The 20,912-nt window shown below is 43.0% G+C and overlaps 2 protein-coding genes across 2 annotated transcripts in view; both read right to left on the bottom strand.

The window, feature by feature from the left end:
- Nucleotides 1-2,452, bottom strand: part of nrxn3a (neurexin 3a) — a 39,402-nt gene extending 36,950 nt beyond the window's left edge. The window contains 1 exon segment of the mRNA XM_079573128.1: nt 2,184-2,452. The gene's annotated coding sequence lies outside the window, so the exon portion shown is untranslated.
- A 1,095-nt stretch (nt 2,453-3,547) lies between these two features.
- adck1 (aarF domain containing kinase 1) lies at nt 3,548-20,739 on the bottom strand. Its single transcript, XM_079573840.1, has 11 exons — nt 20,521-20,739; nt 19,437-19,573; nt 19,222-19,305; nt 10,623-10,826; nt 9,530-9,682; nt 8,994-9,152; nt 8,791-8,907; nt 7,122-7,271; nt 6,316-6,513; nt 4,261-4,454; nt 3,548-4,148 (listed from the first exon to the last, which is right to left on the bottom strand). The coding sequence occupies exons 2-11, from the start codon at nt 19,569-19,571 to the stop codon at nt 3,986-3,988; spliced, it is 1,557 nt and encodes a 518-aa protein (XP_079429966.1). The 5' UTR covers nt 19,572-19,573; nt 20,521-20,739; the 3' UTR covers nt 3,548-3,985.
- Nucleotides 20,740-20,912: the final 173 nt, after the last annotated feature.

The raw sequence follows: 20,912 nt of genomic DNA, 5'->3' as shown, positions 1-20,912 counted from the left end.
AGAAGTCTGTGAGACCAAAACATTTTTTCAGTTTCTTTTTAATGTTAAGGATATTTGATCCAAGTGAATGAAGCTCATGTGCGCAAAAATCCAGCATTTCCAACATTGGCACAATTTGGCGTCATGTGTTAATCACAGGGCTCCTCTCCAGAGCCATGTGATTTTACCTGTGTACTCAGGAGATTGTTGCCAATATCTTTACCTGCTCCCGCACGTGCGCGTGGACCATATAGACTGCTCAAACAACATTTATCTTCTCGGAATAACTTAAGGCTTTGGTCTGAGGAAGATGCCTGCTACTTTGCCTCTGCTGCAGAGCATTTACGGCATTACATCACCGACAGAGCACCCACTTCACCCCCGCTGCACGCGCACACGTACGCGCAAACACACGGCACCTTGGAGCGTGCTCACACACACACACACACACACACACACACACACACACACACGGTGCGTGAGTTACACACGAAGGCCCGACCATGTAAATGAGTGGTACAAGTGAATAACAGCACGCAAAGCTCGCGCACGTGCAGACATTTCCAGACACACCCACAACACGCACGCGCGCACCCACGCTACTGATACAATTATGTAACATCCTGGTGTCCACTCAGACGTTTAACATTCTGCGCATCATCTGTTTGCCGGACTAAGCTTCATTTATGGAGCTGTTTGGTCACTGTCAGCTGAAGGCCTAAGTGATCACAAGCCTCCACTGTTGCCGCGTTTGCAGTCTATTTGACACTCTCATTGTCACCCCCTTTGACAGATGTATTAAGGCCCTCAGAGAGGACCACACCTTATGTAACTCACAACCGCGCACATCCGACGCACTTGCCGACATCAGGCTTGCACACTGGATTCAAAATATTAGGCTACATTTGTACATATACGGCCAGCGTAAAGGCGCAGCTGGAGCGCAGTCACCGCTACAATTGCGCGCACACAGCAGGCCCCGTCAGCTGCCGCTCTGGCCGCTCGGTCAGATGTAGCCACAGTTATTTTGTTCGTTGATTTTACGTTCCATTTAGGGCTCAAAATGTATGTGTAATCTGCATGGCCTGTGCAAACTGATGGCCAAATGAGCGCAGTGTTTTAATTAAGCCTAAACGATAAGATGGATTTTTTTTTTGTTAAAAAAAAAAAAGAAAAGAAAAGAGAAATATGTTGATTTGATTTGTGCAGTTGCCATTTTGTGCGGGATGTTGGGCCCGCAGCGGAGGCACGCCCGTGTGGAGCAGCCCGAGCAGAGATTCCCTCCGCATTAACACTAGACTCTAATCCCATTAAGTCCTCAATCCGACACACACCGACGCTCACGGTCAGTGCGCGCGAAGCTGGAGACCGTCCTCACGCGCCACATCTGCTTTTACTCAGATGCTGAAGAAAAGGGGCTGGACCAAGTAGTGTGTATGTGAGGTAGAAACGTGACAAACGCTTCAAACACAATGTCTATTTCATTTGTAACTGTCTCTGATTCCGCACTGGCATTTACTGAGCCCCGTTCTACAGACGAACTCCATGTTTTACCCATTCGTTTAAAACAAAATATGTTTTTTAATATAGCATCAAATATCCACTGAATTTTAACACAGATCTCTCCATAATAATGACGTTGTTAAAGCTGTTTGTGGATGTTTCTGTGAGTGGTGTGCGTAAGAGCCTGGTGTTTGCGCTCTCCGCTCTCCCATCAGTGGAAATGGCTACTTCAGGCCTACATTTGTTCAAGTTGCAGATCAGAACAATGCAGACACTCGACACCTGCCCAACACACTATTCATTATTCATCATCACAGAAGGTAAAGGCAGCGCTGGTGCGGTCCAATACTTTAACGATGACATTCGACGCACATCTGCGCGTCTTTCTGCACGGCACCTTTCACTAACGGCCTGGGCAGAATAATAATAATTTTTTTTAAAAGTACACACTATATACGGTATCTCTGTGTAAAACAAGGCCGCCGTTCGCTCTGTCATGAACACACCTGGCACGGCACAGACATGACGCGTTTTGATGCACACGGACTAAAAGCACCCTATAAACGACATTCAGGAGTTGACGGGTCTTTTGCCCGTTTCTAGAAACACGAACCTCCCAGTCTCAGATTTCTGTGAAACCAGATCCTCCTCGGTGTTTGGCCCAAATGTGTCTAACGCAGAAGAGAGCGGTGCGCACTGACCTTGGCTCAAACGCATCCAGAATAATCCACAGAGTAAATTCCCGGGTACATTCCAGTGAGGCGGCAGTCATTACTCCTCAATGCGGCGCGGGGCTGGCGCGGGGAGCGCGGTGTGTCCGTGGACAGCCTCTTGGAGCGCGGTGCAGTGGATGCCCGTGTGCCGCTCAGAGTTGCGTGCGCTCGCTGCGGGCAACATAGAGCGTCCACGGCCCGCCCTCCACCATGCGCGCGTGTGGGGTGTGCGCGGGCGCGTCCACGCACTTGCGCAGAGCCTCCACACGAGCAGACTCCGGGTTTACTCAGATAACGGGGAGCTACGGTCGAGAGCCTTTAAAACATCAACAAATGACTTAATGTTGTGGGCTGTAGGCCTTCAAATGAAGAACCAATAAACAAGGAGAAAGGCGCGCCGCTAACATGGAGGGGGGTATTTTCTGTGCACTGTCCAGTGGAGCTGCTTTTTATGTTGACTTGTTCTGTCATTAGTGAAATCCAGCACCATTACGATTATATAGCATGTTTATATTCACAGCCAGTCAGTAGATTCTAATCAATCAAACGTGAAGACACCAAATAAGACGTCAACTGAAACAAAGATTTAGTGGTCACATTTATTTTAAGAGGCTCCCATTTCAGCAGGATACAGACATCTCAAAACTGGGGTGTATGATCATTTCAAGCATCTTTTATAGGCTACTATTTTATGGTCACTTTGTTGTTTTTTGACAACATGCGATGGACTTTTCACGAGCTTCATTTCTATTCTTGCGACAGAAGAGGTTGGCCCATGTTCTGGTCTGATGACGTGTACAGCTCCACATCCCCAGTAGCTTCTCACATAATCACAATCTGCAATCAACACAATCCCTCTGCCTTGGCTCCAGTCCTGCAATGGGCACCTCCGGAGTGCAGACAGGTCCAGTCATCTTCTATAGGACCCATCATAAAAAAGGGTAGTGTAAAAAAACTGCACTAAACCTACAACTGAACTGATATATGAACTCACAGCAGGATTCGGTCTCGGGGCTTTTCCTAACTGAAGGCCTGCGCTGACACTAATTTGCACTTGATTGGGGGACAAGGTGCTGGGATATATGGAAGCGAGAGAGACTGGTTTCATTGCGGTGTTTTATCTACTGGATTGGACCGTCTGCCAACTGATTAGAGAATTACTCCATTATCTTTGTCATCAGTAAAATCCGGTAAAAGATCATGTTTATGGCATATTTACAGACAAATCCTACATACCCCATCAGTAAACCACAATATAATGTCATTCCGCCATGAAAATTAGCTTGAGGGGTTAGTTCAGGAACTCAAAACATTGTTATACCAGCTTCCGGATGGCTGGTCCTATTTCTGACCAGCCATTGTTTTTAGTATCATCCAAACCATCCAACCAATTCTGTTTTATAGGCACAAATGGGGTTGAATCTTTCACATGACATAATATATCAATATAAAAGCACGGCATCCAATGTACTTTAAAATAACATACACCTTTAATTTTTCATTGTTGCACAAATCAAAAGTAAAAGATGAACTACATGCAAAACTTTATTGGTTGCAGTTATGGAGGAGCGGACTTTGTGAGGCAGGAAATGACATTGGGGTCACCTCTGGCACAAAGCGTTTTCCTTGAGGTAGATCACCATGGAAACACAGAAGTTCTTGATAGCGGTTAAAACAGTGCATCACACATGAGCTGTCGGCGTGGGGAGCCAAAACATGATCTTTTCGTCAGAAATATTAAATAAACTTGAGGTAAAATAATAAAATGTCAATAGGAAGATCCTGTTCCATCACGAGTTGGTCGTGTGCAGCAGAGCACAGATCCACTGTCCCAGCACACTGGACCTGAGCCACACGACCAATTGGAACAGGTTGAGCTTCCACAGAGTCACTTGTTCAGAGATGGAGAGCTGCAGGCGCTTCAGGCGGGACCGGCACTTGCTCCTCTTGTGCCTGTCCACAGAGAAACAGAGTCGAGTTAGGCGATAGGTTGCGTTCAACAAACTAGTTTAGCACACAGCCTCCTCGACTGGCCCATACTGGACTATAGTAGAGAAAGTTTGACCTGGCCAGGGCCCGCACGCAGCAACGGGACATGTTGATGAAGGAGGAGGAGGAGGCTCTGGTCTGTAGGGAGCTCTCGATGCCCCTCAGCAGGTCATTGGTCTTGAGCAGCAGCAGCATCTGACGAGGGATTCGGTTCAACAGGTCACTGATCTGAGGCAGGTATCGTGCGGCATTCGTGCGGATCTCGACGTCCTAAAAAAACAGAGCATTGAGGTTCAGGTTATCAGAGAAAAGTGGGAGCCGTGTTTAACCCTTTGACATCATGATTTATGCATCTCACGTCTTTAAACGTATTCTACTGGGAAACAGTTGGTAATTTAAGCACTTGCACAAGCTCCAAACGGTCATGAGTAAAAAAAAATAAAAAATACAGGTGAAAACCTTATAATGCATAATTATAATTTACTACAAAGGTACGTAAAAGGCAACTCAGCGGTCTTCCCAACAGATGTCTGCAGCTGCCAACCTTCACAACCCGCAGTATCATCTATCGGAGAATACTCAGTTAGATTTGATCTATCCATTGTAAGCCGCCCTTCCAAAGTGCTGACTCTAAAATGCACTCTCTAGTCCCTCTTGGGGGACAATAATTAGTAGCAATTATAGGAAGGCTGGTTAGTGAAGCGGCTGTCAGCGGGGTAGGGAGTAGGCGACAGTGCCTCATTTGCATAAGAAAGCCTCCATAAGCACACATTGTAAAGTGAGTACTGCAATAATAGGCTGACCAAAAGCCGGTGGAAGAGAGTGAGTGTGAGTAGGAGGGTGCATCGAGGGACACCACAAAGACACAGCCAATACAAGTGGTTAGAGGGATGTTAAGGATTCTGTAATCAGAGAATAGGCCTCGTTTCTTTGATGAAATAATGAAAATAATTGGAAGAATCTTGTCATGAGTATGTACCAGGCATGTTAGGGCTGGCCAATGAGAGAAAATAACTGTCATAAATATTGCAATAATATTTAGCAAAACCATTTCAACACATTTGTTTTTTCATAAAATATCAAAACCAAACTTGGAGAAATACTAAATAAGAATAAAAAACGAGGTCGTTACACTTTTTTATTTTAGACCAGTGTTTCCCAACTGGAGGCGCCTGGAACTGCAGAGGAGGCCCAGAGCCCAGAGCTTTGTCTAGTCACAGGGTCAGGTCATAAGAGATGTTATTTGAGCAAATCAAATAAAGACTCTCAAAATCCTGTATATTTGTTTGAAATTAATGCTAATATTCTATTTTTCTGTTTTAATGCATTTGGGGGGGCTTCAACTTTGGACTGGAGGCCCGACCTGTCTCCAGCATGAGCAGGGGGGCTTCTGGGAAAAAAAAGGTTGGAAAGTGGGAACCACATCCTGCCCAGACATAGACTATGCTTAGACTAATTTATGTCTGGGCGACAACGGCTCAATGGAGGGAACGAGTCGTCTGAAAACAGGCAGGTGTGATCCTGCCTCAAACAGTTGTGTCGTTGGGCAAAGCACTTCGCCCAGCGCCTCTGTGAATGTAGCGTGTGAGTGAGTAGTGTTGGTCGAAGGGGCGGATGACGCAGACTGGCAGCCTCACTCCCGTCACTCTACCCCAGGGCAGCAGAGGCTACAATAGAAGCTGACCAGCAATGAGTGAATGAATAATGACTATAGTGTAGCTTTGAACAACGTGTGACAGGCTTGTAAAGCGCAATACAAGTGTAGGCCATTATTATCATCATTAAAATGTGTAAATCTAAGCCATATGGAGGACTTTAGTGATTTCCTGTGAAGACTCGACTTAAAGCCTCCACAGTGGAGAATCCTATGTGCAGCACTAAGGCAACATTGTTGTTTATGACAGGTACTTTATAAATAAAGTGGATTGAACTAGATATGGATATTGTATAATGTACTATTGCGATAACAATATGAAAATACTAGCAAGCCCCCCCCAAAACATGATGTGTTTGTGACTTTCGATGACCACAATTGCTTTTGTCATCAATAAATGGCTGTCCTCATATTGATCAGAATCCAGCGGCTGCGGAAGAAGCACAAAGCACAGAACTGACAGTAATGTAACAGCACCTCTGAGAGTGTGATGGGCGCAGAGCTGATGCCCGTGTTGACGGCGGTCCAGGAGCGCGCTGTGAGGACGCAGGCAAACAGCGGGTACAGATCTCCTGCACCCAGTCTGCGGCTGGACTGCTCCATCTCCTTCATGTCTCCGTTTATCAGAGCCTGCCACAGCCGGCAGTACTCCAACCGGAAGTCTGCCTGCAGGACCTGCGACACAAGGGCTGGGGTCAATATGCAAAACGGCACTCTACGAAATCTGGCTTTGTCCAGTTTGAAAAGGGGAGGCAAATCTGAAGATTGTTCTGTGCAGTAAAAAAGCAACATGGTAATGTTGTCACAACATGGCTGCGGAAAATAATGCATGTTGGGAATACTATACAGTCAGACTCATCGTAACTGACAAACGTATCACACAAATATCTCCATTTATTTCACACAAGGGAAAGCTAGTCTCCAAATGCTACACTTCATAACAATCTGAACATTGCTGTGGATTGCTGATCATTTCTCGGATTGCTTCTCAGCCCATGTTTGCTGCCGAGCGCTGTGGAACATGTGCACAAAGTGGTGGAACGATTAAGGCAGAAGTCGCCAATCAAACCGCGGCACTCTCCACAGAACCACGTCAAATGAGTTGTTTATCAGAAAGCTTTTAGCGGTAATAAAGAGAGTCTGTGGCTGCGTGTTATTTCTGCGCTCTCTCGCGCGCAGCTCGGGCAGACCAAGGCCTCGCAGCATGACAAATGGACTGCATTATTAGAAAGAAAAAGAAATCATCTTTGCTGCTGCTGCTGCTGCCCGGGGAGATTTCCCACCTGATACAGGCCGTGGTCCAGGAGGATGACATCAGTCTTGCCACTGCGGGGACACTTTTGCACCAGCACGTTTCCAGGGTGGGGGTCGCAGTGCACAAAACCGTGGAGGAAGATCATCTCACTGTACATCTTACCCAAGTTCTCAGAAAGCTGCCGAACACCGGAAAAAAACATTTACATTTACAGATATGTTGCATGTTATTCTTGTATTTGTTAGGTTTAGCCATTTACATTGCATTTGCGCTCCTGGATTTGTTGAATGTTGATTTGAAAAAAAAAAAAGAAACTCCTCCCTGACCTCTGTAACCTTGTCACACAAATACAAAACACCCTACTCCATTTGCTTGTGTGTTTAGAGGGTCAGACACTTCCTTTCCATTTATTTAGACGACATGTTTTTGTATAGCACGCTGTAAACTTGTGAACGGTTTGCAGAAGATCAAAAATCTTACACTGCATAACACTTCAGGCCCAAACTTTTGCATCCAAAATGAAGCCAACGCTTGTATTTTATTGTAATTACTGTGTGAAATATTACACAGTACGGCTTTAAGAAGCATTGGCCTGGATCTTTCCTCTCCTGCATGCAAAGAATAGTGAAAGGCTAGATATATAACGCTCATCAATCATCCAAACACACTGCGGATCGAAAGCAGATTTGAATATATTTGTTCTCATGAGTAAAAAGGAGAAAAAGTGACCAATGGATGCAGGGAGAACAGAAGAAGATGTGCAGAAGGGAACACAATAGAAACAAATAATAACGAGGCGGCTAAAGAGCAGTGACTACACTTAAATGTGTATTGATCGTGGGCTGTAACCGCCGGGCGCTGCAATCAGGTGAATGAGACACAGATACTGGGGTTTTCCCAGAGATACGCCTCCATCAGCGGCTTCCAAACACAACGTACAAATCGGACTAGTTTACTTGAAAATGATCAACTATCTGTCTTTGTGATGGTTCATGAAGCCCTAGACTGAAATTTTGCTTAAACAATCTAATGATTTAGTAAAAGAAATGCAATAATATTGTTATCACAATATTCAAGACAAGTTATCGAATCTTGCAGTTGTTTCCCGTACTGTGCATCCTTAATGATTAGATTTGTGATGTGGGTTCTAGGATCCAGGAGCATTTATATGCTATATATTACTTTACCAGGCATTTGGTAATGTCAAGACATCTTTATTACTATCTTACACTTTGTTGGTTAAAAAATGAAATATCAATCTTGATATTGCTCCCCTTCGCTGTGCAGTTGTTTCAATAAAAGATTAGATTGTGTGGCCCGTGTGGCTGTAGAGACACTATGGCGAGGCTTTTCACTTGCAGATGAAAGGATTAAGCTTAGCAAGACGTCTTGAAGTGAGGAAGGAAAGCATTTCCTCGATATGTAGGAACTCAGGACTTTTTAGGAGCTGCCACCGTGGTGCTAAGAACAGCCACTGGTGAAGATCCAAACATTACTTAAAGCTAGTGGCTCAAAACATAACTTTAGGTATGATGTTACATACATGTTACATGTTACATTGTGACGATTTTATAAAATGATTGCAAATAGACTTTCAACACTTCAAAGAAATGAGAATATACCCAAACACAAGTGCTGCTGAGTGCTGACATCAATGTTTCAAATCCAACTAGATCCCACAGTAAACAGAGCAGTACCTCGTTCACATTGATGCCGTGCTTCTGGATGTACTCCTTGTCATTGACCTGGCCCCCTTCGGCAAACTCCATGGTCAAAATCCTCTTTGTCGACAAATCCCAGAAGATTTTTGGCACCTGGGTTGTTGTGGGAGGGTGTTAATATTAATATTGAAAGTAAAATGTATAAATAAGCAAAACAGTGTAATGTGTTATTGAACTACCTTTAGGAACGGGAAGTGAGACAGCATTTTGGCAACTTTCTCCGCATTCTTTCCCTCGTTTAGGAAGTCCAGCTCCAAAGGCATGTTCTTTTTGGCCTCTTCTAGCAGCCACATGAAGGCGAAGTCTGGGAAGAGCCAATGGACGGCTCTGATCAACACCTTTGAACACAATTACAATCTTTAAACCCACAGCCTGACAACAAATTATTAGAAGGCTTGTGAAAGACCATGTATTTGCACACAGAGACGGTCCAATTGGATCAAAAGTTCTGCTACCATCGAAACGTTGAACTTAATTGTTAGATAAAGACTGACAGAACTGGACATGAGCGATGTAACATGACAAGATCAAACCGTAATAAATTGTAATCTCAAATTTGGAGAAAACTTTTATGCTCAGATGCGTCACCCGTTTCTCTAACCTCCAATCAACCTCCTTGATGCTTTTGAGTGACTGCCAGGTGAATTTAACCAATAGCACACAATCATTTAGTCAACTTGGATTATTTGCAGCACGATACAACACTGTGACTCACCTCCATTACCAGGATATCCTTGGAGCTCTGCTTTTGCACTTTGGGGTGTTGCACTTTGACGGCCACAGTTCTCCCGTCGTGCAGCACTGCCTTGTGGACCTGGGCCAGTGACGCAGCTCCCTGAGGGCACTCCTCAAAAGAGACAACTGACAACTGCAGAGACAGAGGGCAGAGAGGGCTGTCAGCGTTTCAGATCTGCTCGCAGATAAAGCCTCCGCTGTGCCAGAGAGGTGCACGCTGCTTCATGACATGAGGACAGAATTAGGGCCAACAGAGCAGTACCACACAGAACCTCTGTCACCAAGATCAGTGAAGTTAAGATTTATACCTGCCAAGTGCCCACTATCTCGGAATAAAGGCAATCAATCAATAAATAATCAGATCGTAAAGGTCAAATAAACGATGAACATGGATCAATAAAACTGATCTATGGCTTAGGCTATGTCTTAGCATTAAAACCTTGTTCTCAGCATACAGTACATACTCCATATGGCACTGGTCCATTACAGGATTTGTTGCTTATTGCCGTAAATGAAACTAAATCTTGTCAAAGGTCATACTGTGTACAAATGGACTGGTCCAGTGTTTGTGTCCATGTGGTGAAGTTCATAAACATGGTAATGTATGCTGATGGCAGTGCTCCCTCGGGACACGGCGCTCTGTGATAAGTTCAAATGAGTTATGGTAAACACAACGGCCCCAGGGCCCATGGTAGGGGGCCAAACGCTTCCCTGTCATTGTGGCAGTGTGGGGCCAGGAGGCTGGACGCCATCCGTAACCCCATCTGCATGAAGAAGAGAAATTAATTGACTATTTCATTTTTATTTTCCATTCAAGGAGGCCGTCGGTGCTCTTACTGTCACATTCACAATACTCTGTCAACAATTTCTGTGCACCAGAAAGAGAAATGTGTTTACAGTGGGTTCCAAAGGCTGCCCTGTGGCATGACTGAAAACTGAAATCACACAAGGAGCATATCTGTGGGGACAAATACGCCTTAACTCCATCTTTAAGTGTTTGTAGCATGTCAGTATTGACCAATTTGTTCAATTCCTTTTGGGGCACATATTAAAAGAGACCCATGAAGGCACACCTCTTTGCCCAAGTCCTCCCTGATGACCTGCTGGATCTCCTGCATACTGCTCTGGGGCGCGCGGCTGTGCAGCACCTTCAGGGTGGAGGTGTACTCTGGAGGGAGGAGGTAGTCCAAGGCTCCCAGGTGCTGCCCCACTTTAATGAAGGTCCCACGGTTGGCACAGCACAGGTCCCGCAGACGCTCTGCTGACCTCTGATGTACCTAGAACAAAGCCCCATTAAAAAGAGATTGAGAAAAAGAAAATTTGGTGAGCTCTAAGGCTGCACAAGTGATGCGATGTATTTTGGCTTCTTGCGATATGGATATTGCAACATCACTTCAGATCAGTCTTCATCTGACTGAGACTGATACATTTTTTGCAAAAACAATGAATGTGTAAATGTGTAAAAGTTCAGTTTTAGTTAAACATTTCCTAAATTAGTTCAGTTTTACCCTTGCTTTGAAGTGATTGTGTTTTTTGATGACTTCCGCATGTATTGTTGAAATGGTTTGGTAAAATGTGAGTTACTTCAATATCGCGCTGGTCCTCCCACTGACTGGCACGTCATGGTTTCTCTTAGTGTCATAGTTATAGTCAACACTTTTTATTACCTTTTTTTTTCCAAGATGGTGATCACCTTTTCCTGGGTGTCAATTTACTCATCTAAATGCTTTGTTTCTAACAGTTATGGGCAATCCTTGCTTTGGTGAAATGTTTTAGTACAAAATTCGAGATGCCCCAAAACTTAGTTGGGCATAAAAAAAAAAAGAAGAGGAACAAAAGTCCTTTGTTTCCTAAAAAATGTAATCAACAGACATACTAAAATGTTATTGGCACACTCAATGAAGGGCTAAATAAAGTAAGTGATAGAGTGTAATTGATTGGAAGGGGGAGAGAGAGAGGGTCTGCGGCCTGTGAACCAGCTGCTTATGGAGCCCCCCTCTCCTGGGACCATTGCAAATAAATAGCCGTGAAATTAGCTCCCCTTAACCTTGGTACCCCCCCCCCCAAAAAACACATCCATCCAAACACAGGCCGGCTCCCATGGGGGGGTTTGACACGAGGGCTGTCAGACCAATCAGAGCAGAGCATTCAAAGGAACAAGCCACGAGAGAGCCGTGTGTGAGCGGCTATAGCCTCAGGACGTACTCAGACTCTCATCACACAGCAGCGCCTTTACATTTCTGTCAGGAGATTTGTCAGCGCCGACTGGTAATGTAATACACACCAGCCTGGGAAAAGAAAGGGGTCTGGGCAGAAAATGGTGCACTTCTGCGCCAAGAAAAGGGCAGTCTTATCAAAGAGCAAAACAAAACGTCTATAGTCATTTTCCCAACAGATATCTGAAATGCTGAGAAAAAAAAAGGATCAAGCACCGATTCAGAAGACTGTATTGGTTAGAGGAAAAGGCCAATTCATGCATTCAAACTATGACCAGTTATGGAAACTTTGCATTATAGTTACGAGTTTCTGCAGTTAAATTCAAAGCATATTTGGATCAGTTTGTGAACACGTTTACTTTATCAAGTGTTAGGACTGAATATCGGATCGGCACCATAGACCTTATGTACGTAGTCTAAAAGACAAAATAACTCGTACTAAAAAGTAGCAGGCGGTAGGTGAGAAGCTGAAAACTTAATAATCCAGTAGAGCCTAGATCACAATTTCATTTGCATCTTTTCTTTCCCTTAGTAGTAAAGTAGTAGTAAAGTGTAGGGCTGGGTACTTTTAAGTTTAGGTACTACTGGTATCAAAAAAATTGAAAGCAGGTACCCAAAAAAAAAAAAAAACTGTTTTGATGCTGTTGGTTCCAGGGACAGTATTTAAGGAGGTGGCTCAAAATTATTTTCTTTTTTCTTTTTTTTACAAATCTTGCCCTTATTTTTGCCCCAATTTTTTATTATTAATATCTATTTTTTAATATATGGTCCAATTTTCCCATTTTTCTTTTTTTTCTTATATATTATATTATATTAATATTATTATTTTTTGCCACAATTCTCCTATTTCCCCCCCCATTTTTCACCAAAATTATTTTCCATTTTGCACATATTTCTTGACATTGGAGATGAATCCGATATTGAAATGTGTAAATCTTCCACACACATTGTTCGGTTTTCTGGTTCTAGATTACACATATTTTAGTACAGGTACTGGTATCGTAAACCAAGTATCGTTAAAGTACTGGTATAAAAAAAATGTAACGGTACTCAGCTCTAGTAAAGTGATATACAAATTTCAGGTTAGATCCACCTTTCGGATGGAAATGAGCTTGGAGCTGAATCTGGCATATTTACTGCACTAGTTCAATAATATGCTTTGTCCCATTCAAATAAAATAACAAATGAAAAAAAAAATAGATGAAACCTTTCACTCACTCAGACTGAGGTGTCAGTGGAGAAAAGTGTTTGTTTTTTTAGATAATAATAATAATAATAATAATACATTTTATTTGTATTGCACTTTACATATGAAAACACATCTCAAAGTGCTACAATTGACACAAAAACAAGCGAGATAAGAGATAAGAGATTAATTAAAGAGAAAAGCACAGAATCAGGATAAAATGTTCTCTCCAAATTGACAGATCATCACAAGGATCAGGTCACATCTCTGCCGGCCTTTTGAATTCGACAAACTGCAGAAACTATAGTCACCATCACCTAAAGCTGCCGCAGTTTAACATGTCATATACTGTGCTACATTTACATCTCAATATTGTTCCCCGGTACTCAGAAGATTTGGATGCCATTACGGGCCGATGCCACACTCCAAGTTCTTTATGATTAATATGCTCCATGTCTCTCTCATCCCCAGCGGGCCCATAGCGCTGCAGGTGTAGCAGAGCAGAGTGAAAGAGTAAATGCGCCGGGGGCTTGTGCCTAATCACGAGCTGTGTGTGGCTGTGTGCAATCAGCTCTGCCTTGTCCTGAGGAGGCAGCTCGCAGCGGAAGAAGACGCCGCTGCACGGGATGACGATCTCTGCTCTCAAAAGCCGGTGCATTAGCATAGACACAGCTGCGATAAACAGCAGGTCCAGCTATATCACCGCCTTATTGATTCTCATGTATGAAGAAATCAAAACCCCAATAATGATGCGTAATAGATTTTTGAATGCCGTCTCTCCCCTCGACGTCTATTGTGAGGGATACAGATGAAAAGTAACAGGGCATCAAAGCAAGAAAATATGCTCAGCTTCAGTCAATGTTTTCAGTTAATAGTTGTATCGATACCAAGCCAGATAACCTCCAGCATTGACATTTCTTGGAAAACATGTGAAACATTTGTACATACTGACCTTTACACTTATGGAAAACATTTGCAACAATCGTAAAGGCCATTATTCGCCCGTTGAAATAGATGCCAGACAGATCTACGAGACTAGACCAGGCCCATGAGAGGATCCACCTCATCTCAACATAGTTTCTGTAGCCATAAAATTGTCTGAAACGGCAGGACATTGATGACAATCGAGAATGCTTTGCTCAACTACGTGACGTGGCCATTTTGTCTCCATCAATATGAACTATACGCTCATCGTTTGGCTCGCTATGCAATGTCTATATTCTTCCAGATTCAGGCAGGTAGTGAAGATACAGAATGGACTTGTAAGCTGCAAGCTGGGGATAAGGCTTTGATAAAAGATGGATATTGTGTCAAGGAATGTGACTGGACTGCTTTTAGCCAAACTTGATTTGCCCAATTAGAGAATCGCAAAAACTGCTCATATTCTGGTAATAATGTCCTTTGCAAGCAACATAATATCTTCTCTCCAGTGCGTTTTCCGGACTATAAGTCGCACTTTTTTTCCATAGTTTGGCTGGGGGTGCGACTTACACTCAGGTGTGACTTGTCAAAATGTATAATTTCACATGTTGATGATGATTTGATGACATGATTTTTTCATACTGACAGCAGTGAGAGGGCGCTCTAGGTTAGTGTACCAGTATCTGCTGCCCCTGTACCACCAAAAGTTAAAAACCGGTGATCGAGCAGCAGAAAGAAAGTGTGGAGTGAGCGAGAAACTTGTGAGGGACTGGCGCAAAGCGGAGGTTACTCTTCCTGCAATGAACAAAACAAAAAAGCTAATCGCAGGGTAAAAGCTAGATGGCAACAGCTAGAGAAAAGAGTTTGCAAATGGGTGCTTGAACAACGTGATGCCGGGAGAGGCTTGTCAACGGCGCAGTTACGCCTTCATGCCCAGGGCGTAGCCATGGCTGGTGCGACTTATACTCCGGAGCGACTTATATATGTTTTTTTCTTCTTCATTATGCATTTTTTGGCTGGTGTGATTTATACTCCGGAGCAACTTTTAGTCCGGAAAATACAGTATATTAATCTTACGGCCAAAAAACCCCAACCCTCCTCTGTATATGTGACTGAATAAAGCTTCTACTTTTTCACGACATTGTAAAAAAAAGAAATACTCACATGGAAAAGCCCAGTGACTACGAAGATAATAACCCTAAACCAGGTCCAAACATCTGCATTTTGACAGTTCCAAGTCTCTTCAGAAATATTGCGATACCAATATCATTCCCAGTCATGTGAGCTTTGCACTATCACGATAACGTCGCAGCCCTGTAATCCCAGAGATGTGTACACACAGCAGGTGCCGGCACCACTCCAGGAGGCAGCTGCGGTAATTGATTTTCACCAGGACGGCCCGGCTAAATGCCCAGGATTAGTGGACTATGAACAAGAGCTATTTATTATTGGTGTGCTCATGATTAGCTCATTACTCTGCTCGCTGAGGCTCGTCCGCCGCTGTCGCACCGGGGCGCGACCTATGTGCAAATGTAGCTTTGTTTACAGACCCGAGCAAACCTGCACTCCACGCGATGGGTCCAATGTTTTAGAATTTGATTGTGGACATTTCAGATGGAGGGCTGGGGACAATACAAGTATGGGAGTGGCATACTTTTTCTTTTTTTTTTTTTTCAGAAATGTCCAAACAGAAAACCTTGTGTCTGCTTTTGTATCATTGTTTCATAGGCAAAGCAATTACAGAGAACTTAACCATGATGCCCCAAGTCAAATTTGGTACTGTATTGTGACACAAGGATGAGTTTAACTATGCGTGTTAAATGATATAAAAGAAGTAATCATTCAAAGACAAAAAAAATCTATAATCGATCATTTGAATGGTCCCCAAAATGGTGTCCATCATCACAGGAAAAAGTCATGCCATGAAACCCATGAATAGGAGCGTCCAGAAGAAGCGTGTTAGATTTAGGGCCATTTACAGGGAAGCCGCGAGCTCGAAACTGACAGCGGATAAATACAGACTGTGCACGGTTCTTGTCCGTGGGAATTAAACCAGACAATATGGCGTTTGAAACCCGACAAGACCGAATATGACTAGTCAGCTGGCTTCATTGTGGTGTAAGTGGTGTGGCTTCTCTCCCGCTGTTGGAGATAAGTGGAAGTGCATAACAGAGCCAATGTCAAAGGAGAGAAAAGCACAGTGGAGGGGCGTGTTTGTGGGGGAAGGGAGGGGAGGAGGGAGGAAGGGGAGGGGGGCACACAAGAGCAGTTAATTTCATGCTCTGTATTTTATGGCCATGCTTTGGTAATTCTCCCAGTTGCACATGAAACGGTGCACCTATCTAAGCCGACACTTTTTCCAAACTGGTCCAATAAAATCCTTTCCTTATAATGTATGTGGATACACTATGATATCGTAATGCTCAATATATTGCACATGATAACCTGCTGTTTTACACATAATTACTTAAATTCACCACATGCACAATGTTTCATGAAATGCAGTAACTTTAATATAATCAAAACCAGGGATACGTCTGTATCAAATAAACTGTACTAGTAAACCCTTTTGTAGGAGCATTTATGATTTGTCACTGTTATTTTACCCCCTGCCTCTACATGGCACTATGTCTCTTTTTCCTCCCTTAGATAAGGTGTGGTCTGATGTAACCTGGTGCTGCTTAATTGGGGACAATTCTTCTTGACCGTGTCACATGTGGATGTGGATAGTGGGTTGTTGAGCCAAATAAATAAGTTTATAGAGGTGGAACATGTGTCTGGGAACCTTTCATTTTAGCAGCCACAGTGTCAGTAAGCTTGGTGTATACTGCCATTACACCTTTCTCTACATAAGCAGCAAAACAATTCAGTTTGGTAAAATATGAAAATACATCAGGCTGTAATATTGATACAATACCATGATATATTGATAAACTGATATTAGAAATGCTGTATCAGCTTATGCTGATGCGTTCATCAACCCCCGGTGAATGCACTTCATTATGTTGAATAAAGATTATGCTGATTGAAAATGTAAAGAAATGATGTGTCTTTGCCATAGATCTAAATAATAGAGATCGGTGGGTCCCATTCAGCCCCATTCATAGTAATGATTCCAAGTGGTCTGTGAAATTAACATGGCTGCTCCTTTCTTAAAAGGGCAAAAGGCGGGAAGCCCCAGCGTTGTGAGGCGGGCGGACCGGCTGCGAGCCTCCACAATGCTCCAGAGCCTGTCAGTCATATCAATCAAGACACAATCACTTTGTTAAATGACATCATTTTGTTCTCGCGGCTTCTGTTCGGCAGCTCTTGTTGGTTGTTCTTGACACCTCAGCTGAGCAGAACTTTTTCAGCCGGGCTGCGAGAACTCTTTGCTGTGATTGGCTGGATTATAAGTGGATGGGGTTAATTTGCCGTAACCGGTTAGCGAGAATCCAATGTTTACTTTCTTGCTGGTGCGGAGGACAAAAATGTATTGTTTTGAGTAGGGCTTAAACGACTATTCGATTAATCGACAACTAATCAATTATTGAAATAGTCGACAACTATTTTAGTAATCGATTAATCACTTTCTGGTTCACACAGACTTAAATAGAGAAAAAATGACATGATAATGTAGTATCTTTAAAGAAAACCTTTGATTTTATAGTTAGGGTCTGTAGTGTTTTGTACATTGTAAATTTCATGAGTATCTGTCTGTGTCTCATCCAATCAGAAACAACAAAATATTTATTTTAAAGCAGTACTAAGTAACGTGTTTACATTAATAAATCCTTTCCGTAGTCCCTGTGGGGGTAATACAAGTGTTTATGGGATGATTGGAGGGTCTTTCATCTCCCCCTGGTGTCTCTGGCCAGAAAACCATGTTTGCAACTTGACTGCCACCAGCCCGGAGCAACCAATACACACTAATGGAATCACGAAGAAGAGGCTAACATGCTAACGGGCAAAGCTAACTGCGGGCTAGCGTCACTTTAAACAGTATTTACAGCAAAGTTTGAGTGAAAAAAAATATTTCCATTGTGTAATTGGATGTACAATATCCCTCTCTCCCTTCGCCTTTCCTGTCAGTGTAGTATTTACTCTCCAAGACAATTAATAAGTTAAAAAATCGTAACTTGCTACGACACCTGCAGTTGCGCTTATGGCCTCAAGGGGCAAGAGTTACTTAGTACTGCTTCAAGTTTACTCCATCAACTCATCCTCAAGCGACGCCACTTTCTTTTTCACTAGTTTTATCTGTTCAAAAAAACACAATTTTCCTGCACCATTCACAGCCAAGCGATTAATCGATGAATCATAAAAATAATTGATAGATTAAATACTCGTTTTGAGGCACAACTGGCGGAGATGGTTAGGCAGTATCTTTTCTTAAAAACACACACAAATGGGGAAAAATTCCTGCCGAGAAATCACGGACGTTTTGGGCAAGGACAAAGAGGAATGCAGAAAAGCCTAGTGTTATCTGTGTGACAAGGGAAAACACAGGGAAACGTTCACCAACATGACTTTACCAAGTGAAACAGAGGAAAGCTTTTAACGTTTAACCAAACGGCTAATATACCAGCGGGAGATGTGTGAAAAATCTGTCCTGATCAAAATTAAGTAAATCTTCAAAATGTTTGCAATACCATAATTGACATTTTACAATCAAAAGTCTAGTTTAATTTCTGTAATTTCTTGTTTGTTTTGGCTGCAGAAACAGGGGCCGTGGCTGTTCGGCAACGCCACAAGAACAATTCTTGCATCATGCTAACTTACTTATTTGTCATTGACACTTGTATTTTTCCTGTGCTGTTCACACATAACATTAATAAAATATATACATTTTGTTCAATGTTTTAGAAAAAAAAAAAAAGTTTACTTACTGACTTTAACCGTACATCTCTACATCCTCTATAGCCAAATTAACTAGAAGGTAAGAGTAGACAAAAGGCTCTTACTGCATCAAAATTCTTTATTTAGACTTTCTAAAAAGCGTTAATTTTAAGGGGTTGATTAATTCAATATTTAAAAACAACATAAGTATTATCTAAACACCAAAGAGCACCTTTACCATTGAACAACTGTTTGACAAAAGAGTGTCCGAGCATTTTGATATTTGACTTTAAAGACAATTAAGAAGCAGGTTTGTCTTATCGAAGCCAATCCTTCCCAGATAAGTGCCGACAGCATCAGCGCTTGGGAGAGGGAATAAAGCGGTCTGTGGGTGAATGTATGAGCAGAGATATGGGTGCAGCAGCCTGGGGAAGGATTTGTAAACAAATGTGCCTACGGGCTTCCAGTGCCCTCCAGCAGAGAGTTCAATGTAGAGTTTATTTCACAGTAGAAAATGACCCTATTGCCTACCTTTGACTTGACCTCCCAGTACTGGTCTGTGCCAGGCTCCACATCTCTGAAGGCTGTCAGATAGTCATAACTGATGTGGAATGTCTGAAGAAAATGCATGAATAAAGGAAGATTAAAAAGTAGCCTGATATTTGGATACTTTCAAAACGAACATAAACAGTAGATGCTCAGCAGAAAAATACAGTGACACCACATGACTTAGGGCACACTCTTACTGTGGCTGCAGCTCTTCCGAAGCGGACCACACTGAGGTCATTGATGTCCAGCTGTTTTCTGTGGTACAAGTACAAGCCAGAGGAGGCCAGCACCACTGCGGTCACAGAGGTGAGTCTGCGCAGACGAGAAGCCATTCCTAAAACAAAGACAGCAGTTCAGCACAAAAGAGGCAGGTTAAAGTTGTGCAAGTATTATATCTTTAACAGCTCATTCCTACATAATGCAGGGGTGTCCAAAGTGTGGTTCGTGAGCCAAATGCGTCCCTCAGACCAGTTTTTGCTGGTCCACATTGCCGGAGATAGTTATTTTTACTGCAAGCTTAATAATTCCACCATATTCCAACATTTTGTTGTAGAGAACGGTTTTGAATCTCATCTTGAATATTTGACTGCACTGACCACCGAACTGCGGCCCTCCACACTATACACTACAAAAAATGTTTAGACGCAAGAACCTCCTTAAAAAGAAAGATCATTTCTGTATGAAAAATCGATTGTGGCAAAGATATGGGTCAGTGGACTCCCTGGATATACATGACCATGCCATGTTGTCATTTTTCCTTCTCTGATGCAGATATGGTCTCTTGTTTGATAATGGGCTATATCTACCTAAAAATGATCAAATTGTGAGAGAGTCATTCAACGATTCCTTTTCAGAGTAATCACAGATGCTTCTGCGGATCCCCAAGGACCCAAGCTCCATTCAGGGAACTTGCCTGTCTGAAAAAGTCACCTAGCTTTGATTACAACATGTTAGTAGTTAGTAGTTAAGTTAGTTAGGGCTGACTGTACGAAGAGAAGGAGCTGAAAGGCACATGGTGTGTAGCACCAGGTCAACAGGTTACACAATAGCACAATTACACAAAAAATGATAATACACATCCTTATGCTTCTGGAAATCCTTGAGGTAATGTAAAATGTACATGCTTTTAGGAGTGTGTGTTTACATGCACAAACACTGATAATCCATAGTGCCATTTATACACCACAGATAATAACTCTATTCCTGGCTCTTTTTTTTTTTTACTGTCAAATGCCCCTGTGTATCCCAAGTGACACAGCCTACAGAGCAGCAGAGACTAACCGAAGGGGCGTCCTCTCTCCGGGGTCAGAATGGCTGAGGCTGAGCAGCGCTGGAGCGGAGCCCGGCAACAGCGCAGCGCATGGCGGTCACTGCGCCCTGCTCTCACCGGCGCGCCTGGTCATCGGCTTCACGTCAGGGTTCAAGATCGACCACATGAATGACCCACTGCATAACACCTCACCTCACCGGTTCCCAGCGCAGAGCATGTCGGGTAAAACTTTGGTCCAACCCAGCTGCTCTGACGTCACGGTTTGGATGATTTTTCTCGCGAGATTTGGCTTATATGCTATAATAATAATAATAATAATAATAAAATCATATCATCATATTGTTTGAATCAGTGAGTCAAAGCTTCATTAATCAGTACCTTCCTTTGTTATTATGTGCTTATT

This window comes from Gobius niger, assembly GCF_951799975.1.
Source record: "Gobius niger genome assembly, chromosome: 16".
Taxonomy (NCBI): domain Eukaryota; kingdom Metazoa; phylum Chordata; class Actinopteri; order Gobiiformes; family Gobiidae; genus Gobius; species Gobius niger.
This window is presented reverse-complemented; position numbering and strand designations above follow the sequence as displayed.

What these genes read in the sequence shown, in the direction of transcription:
- adck1 (XM_079573840.1), bottom strand. Translation starts at nt 19,571, where the DNA reads ATGGCTTCTCGTCTGCGCAGACTCACCTCTGTGACCGCAGTGGTGCTG. An exon ending in TCGGAAGAGCTGCAGCCACA is followed by an intron (nt 19,306 to 19,436) that starts GTAAGAGTGTGC and finishes CATTTTCTTCAG; the next exon opens with ACATTCCACATCAGTTATGA. An exon ending in CGCCCATCACACTCTCAGAG is followed by an intron (nt 4,455 to 6,315) that starts GTGCTGTTACAT and finishes CTGTTTTTTTAG; the next exon opens with GACGTCGAGATCCGCACGAA.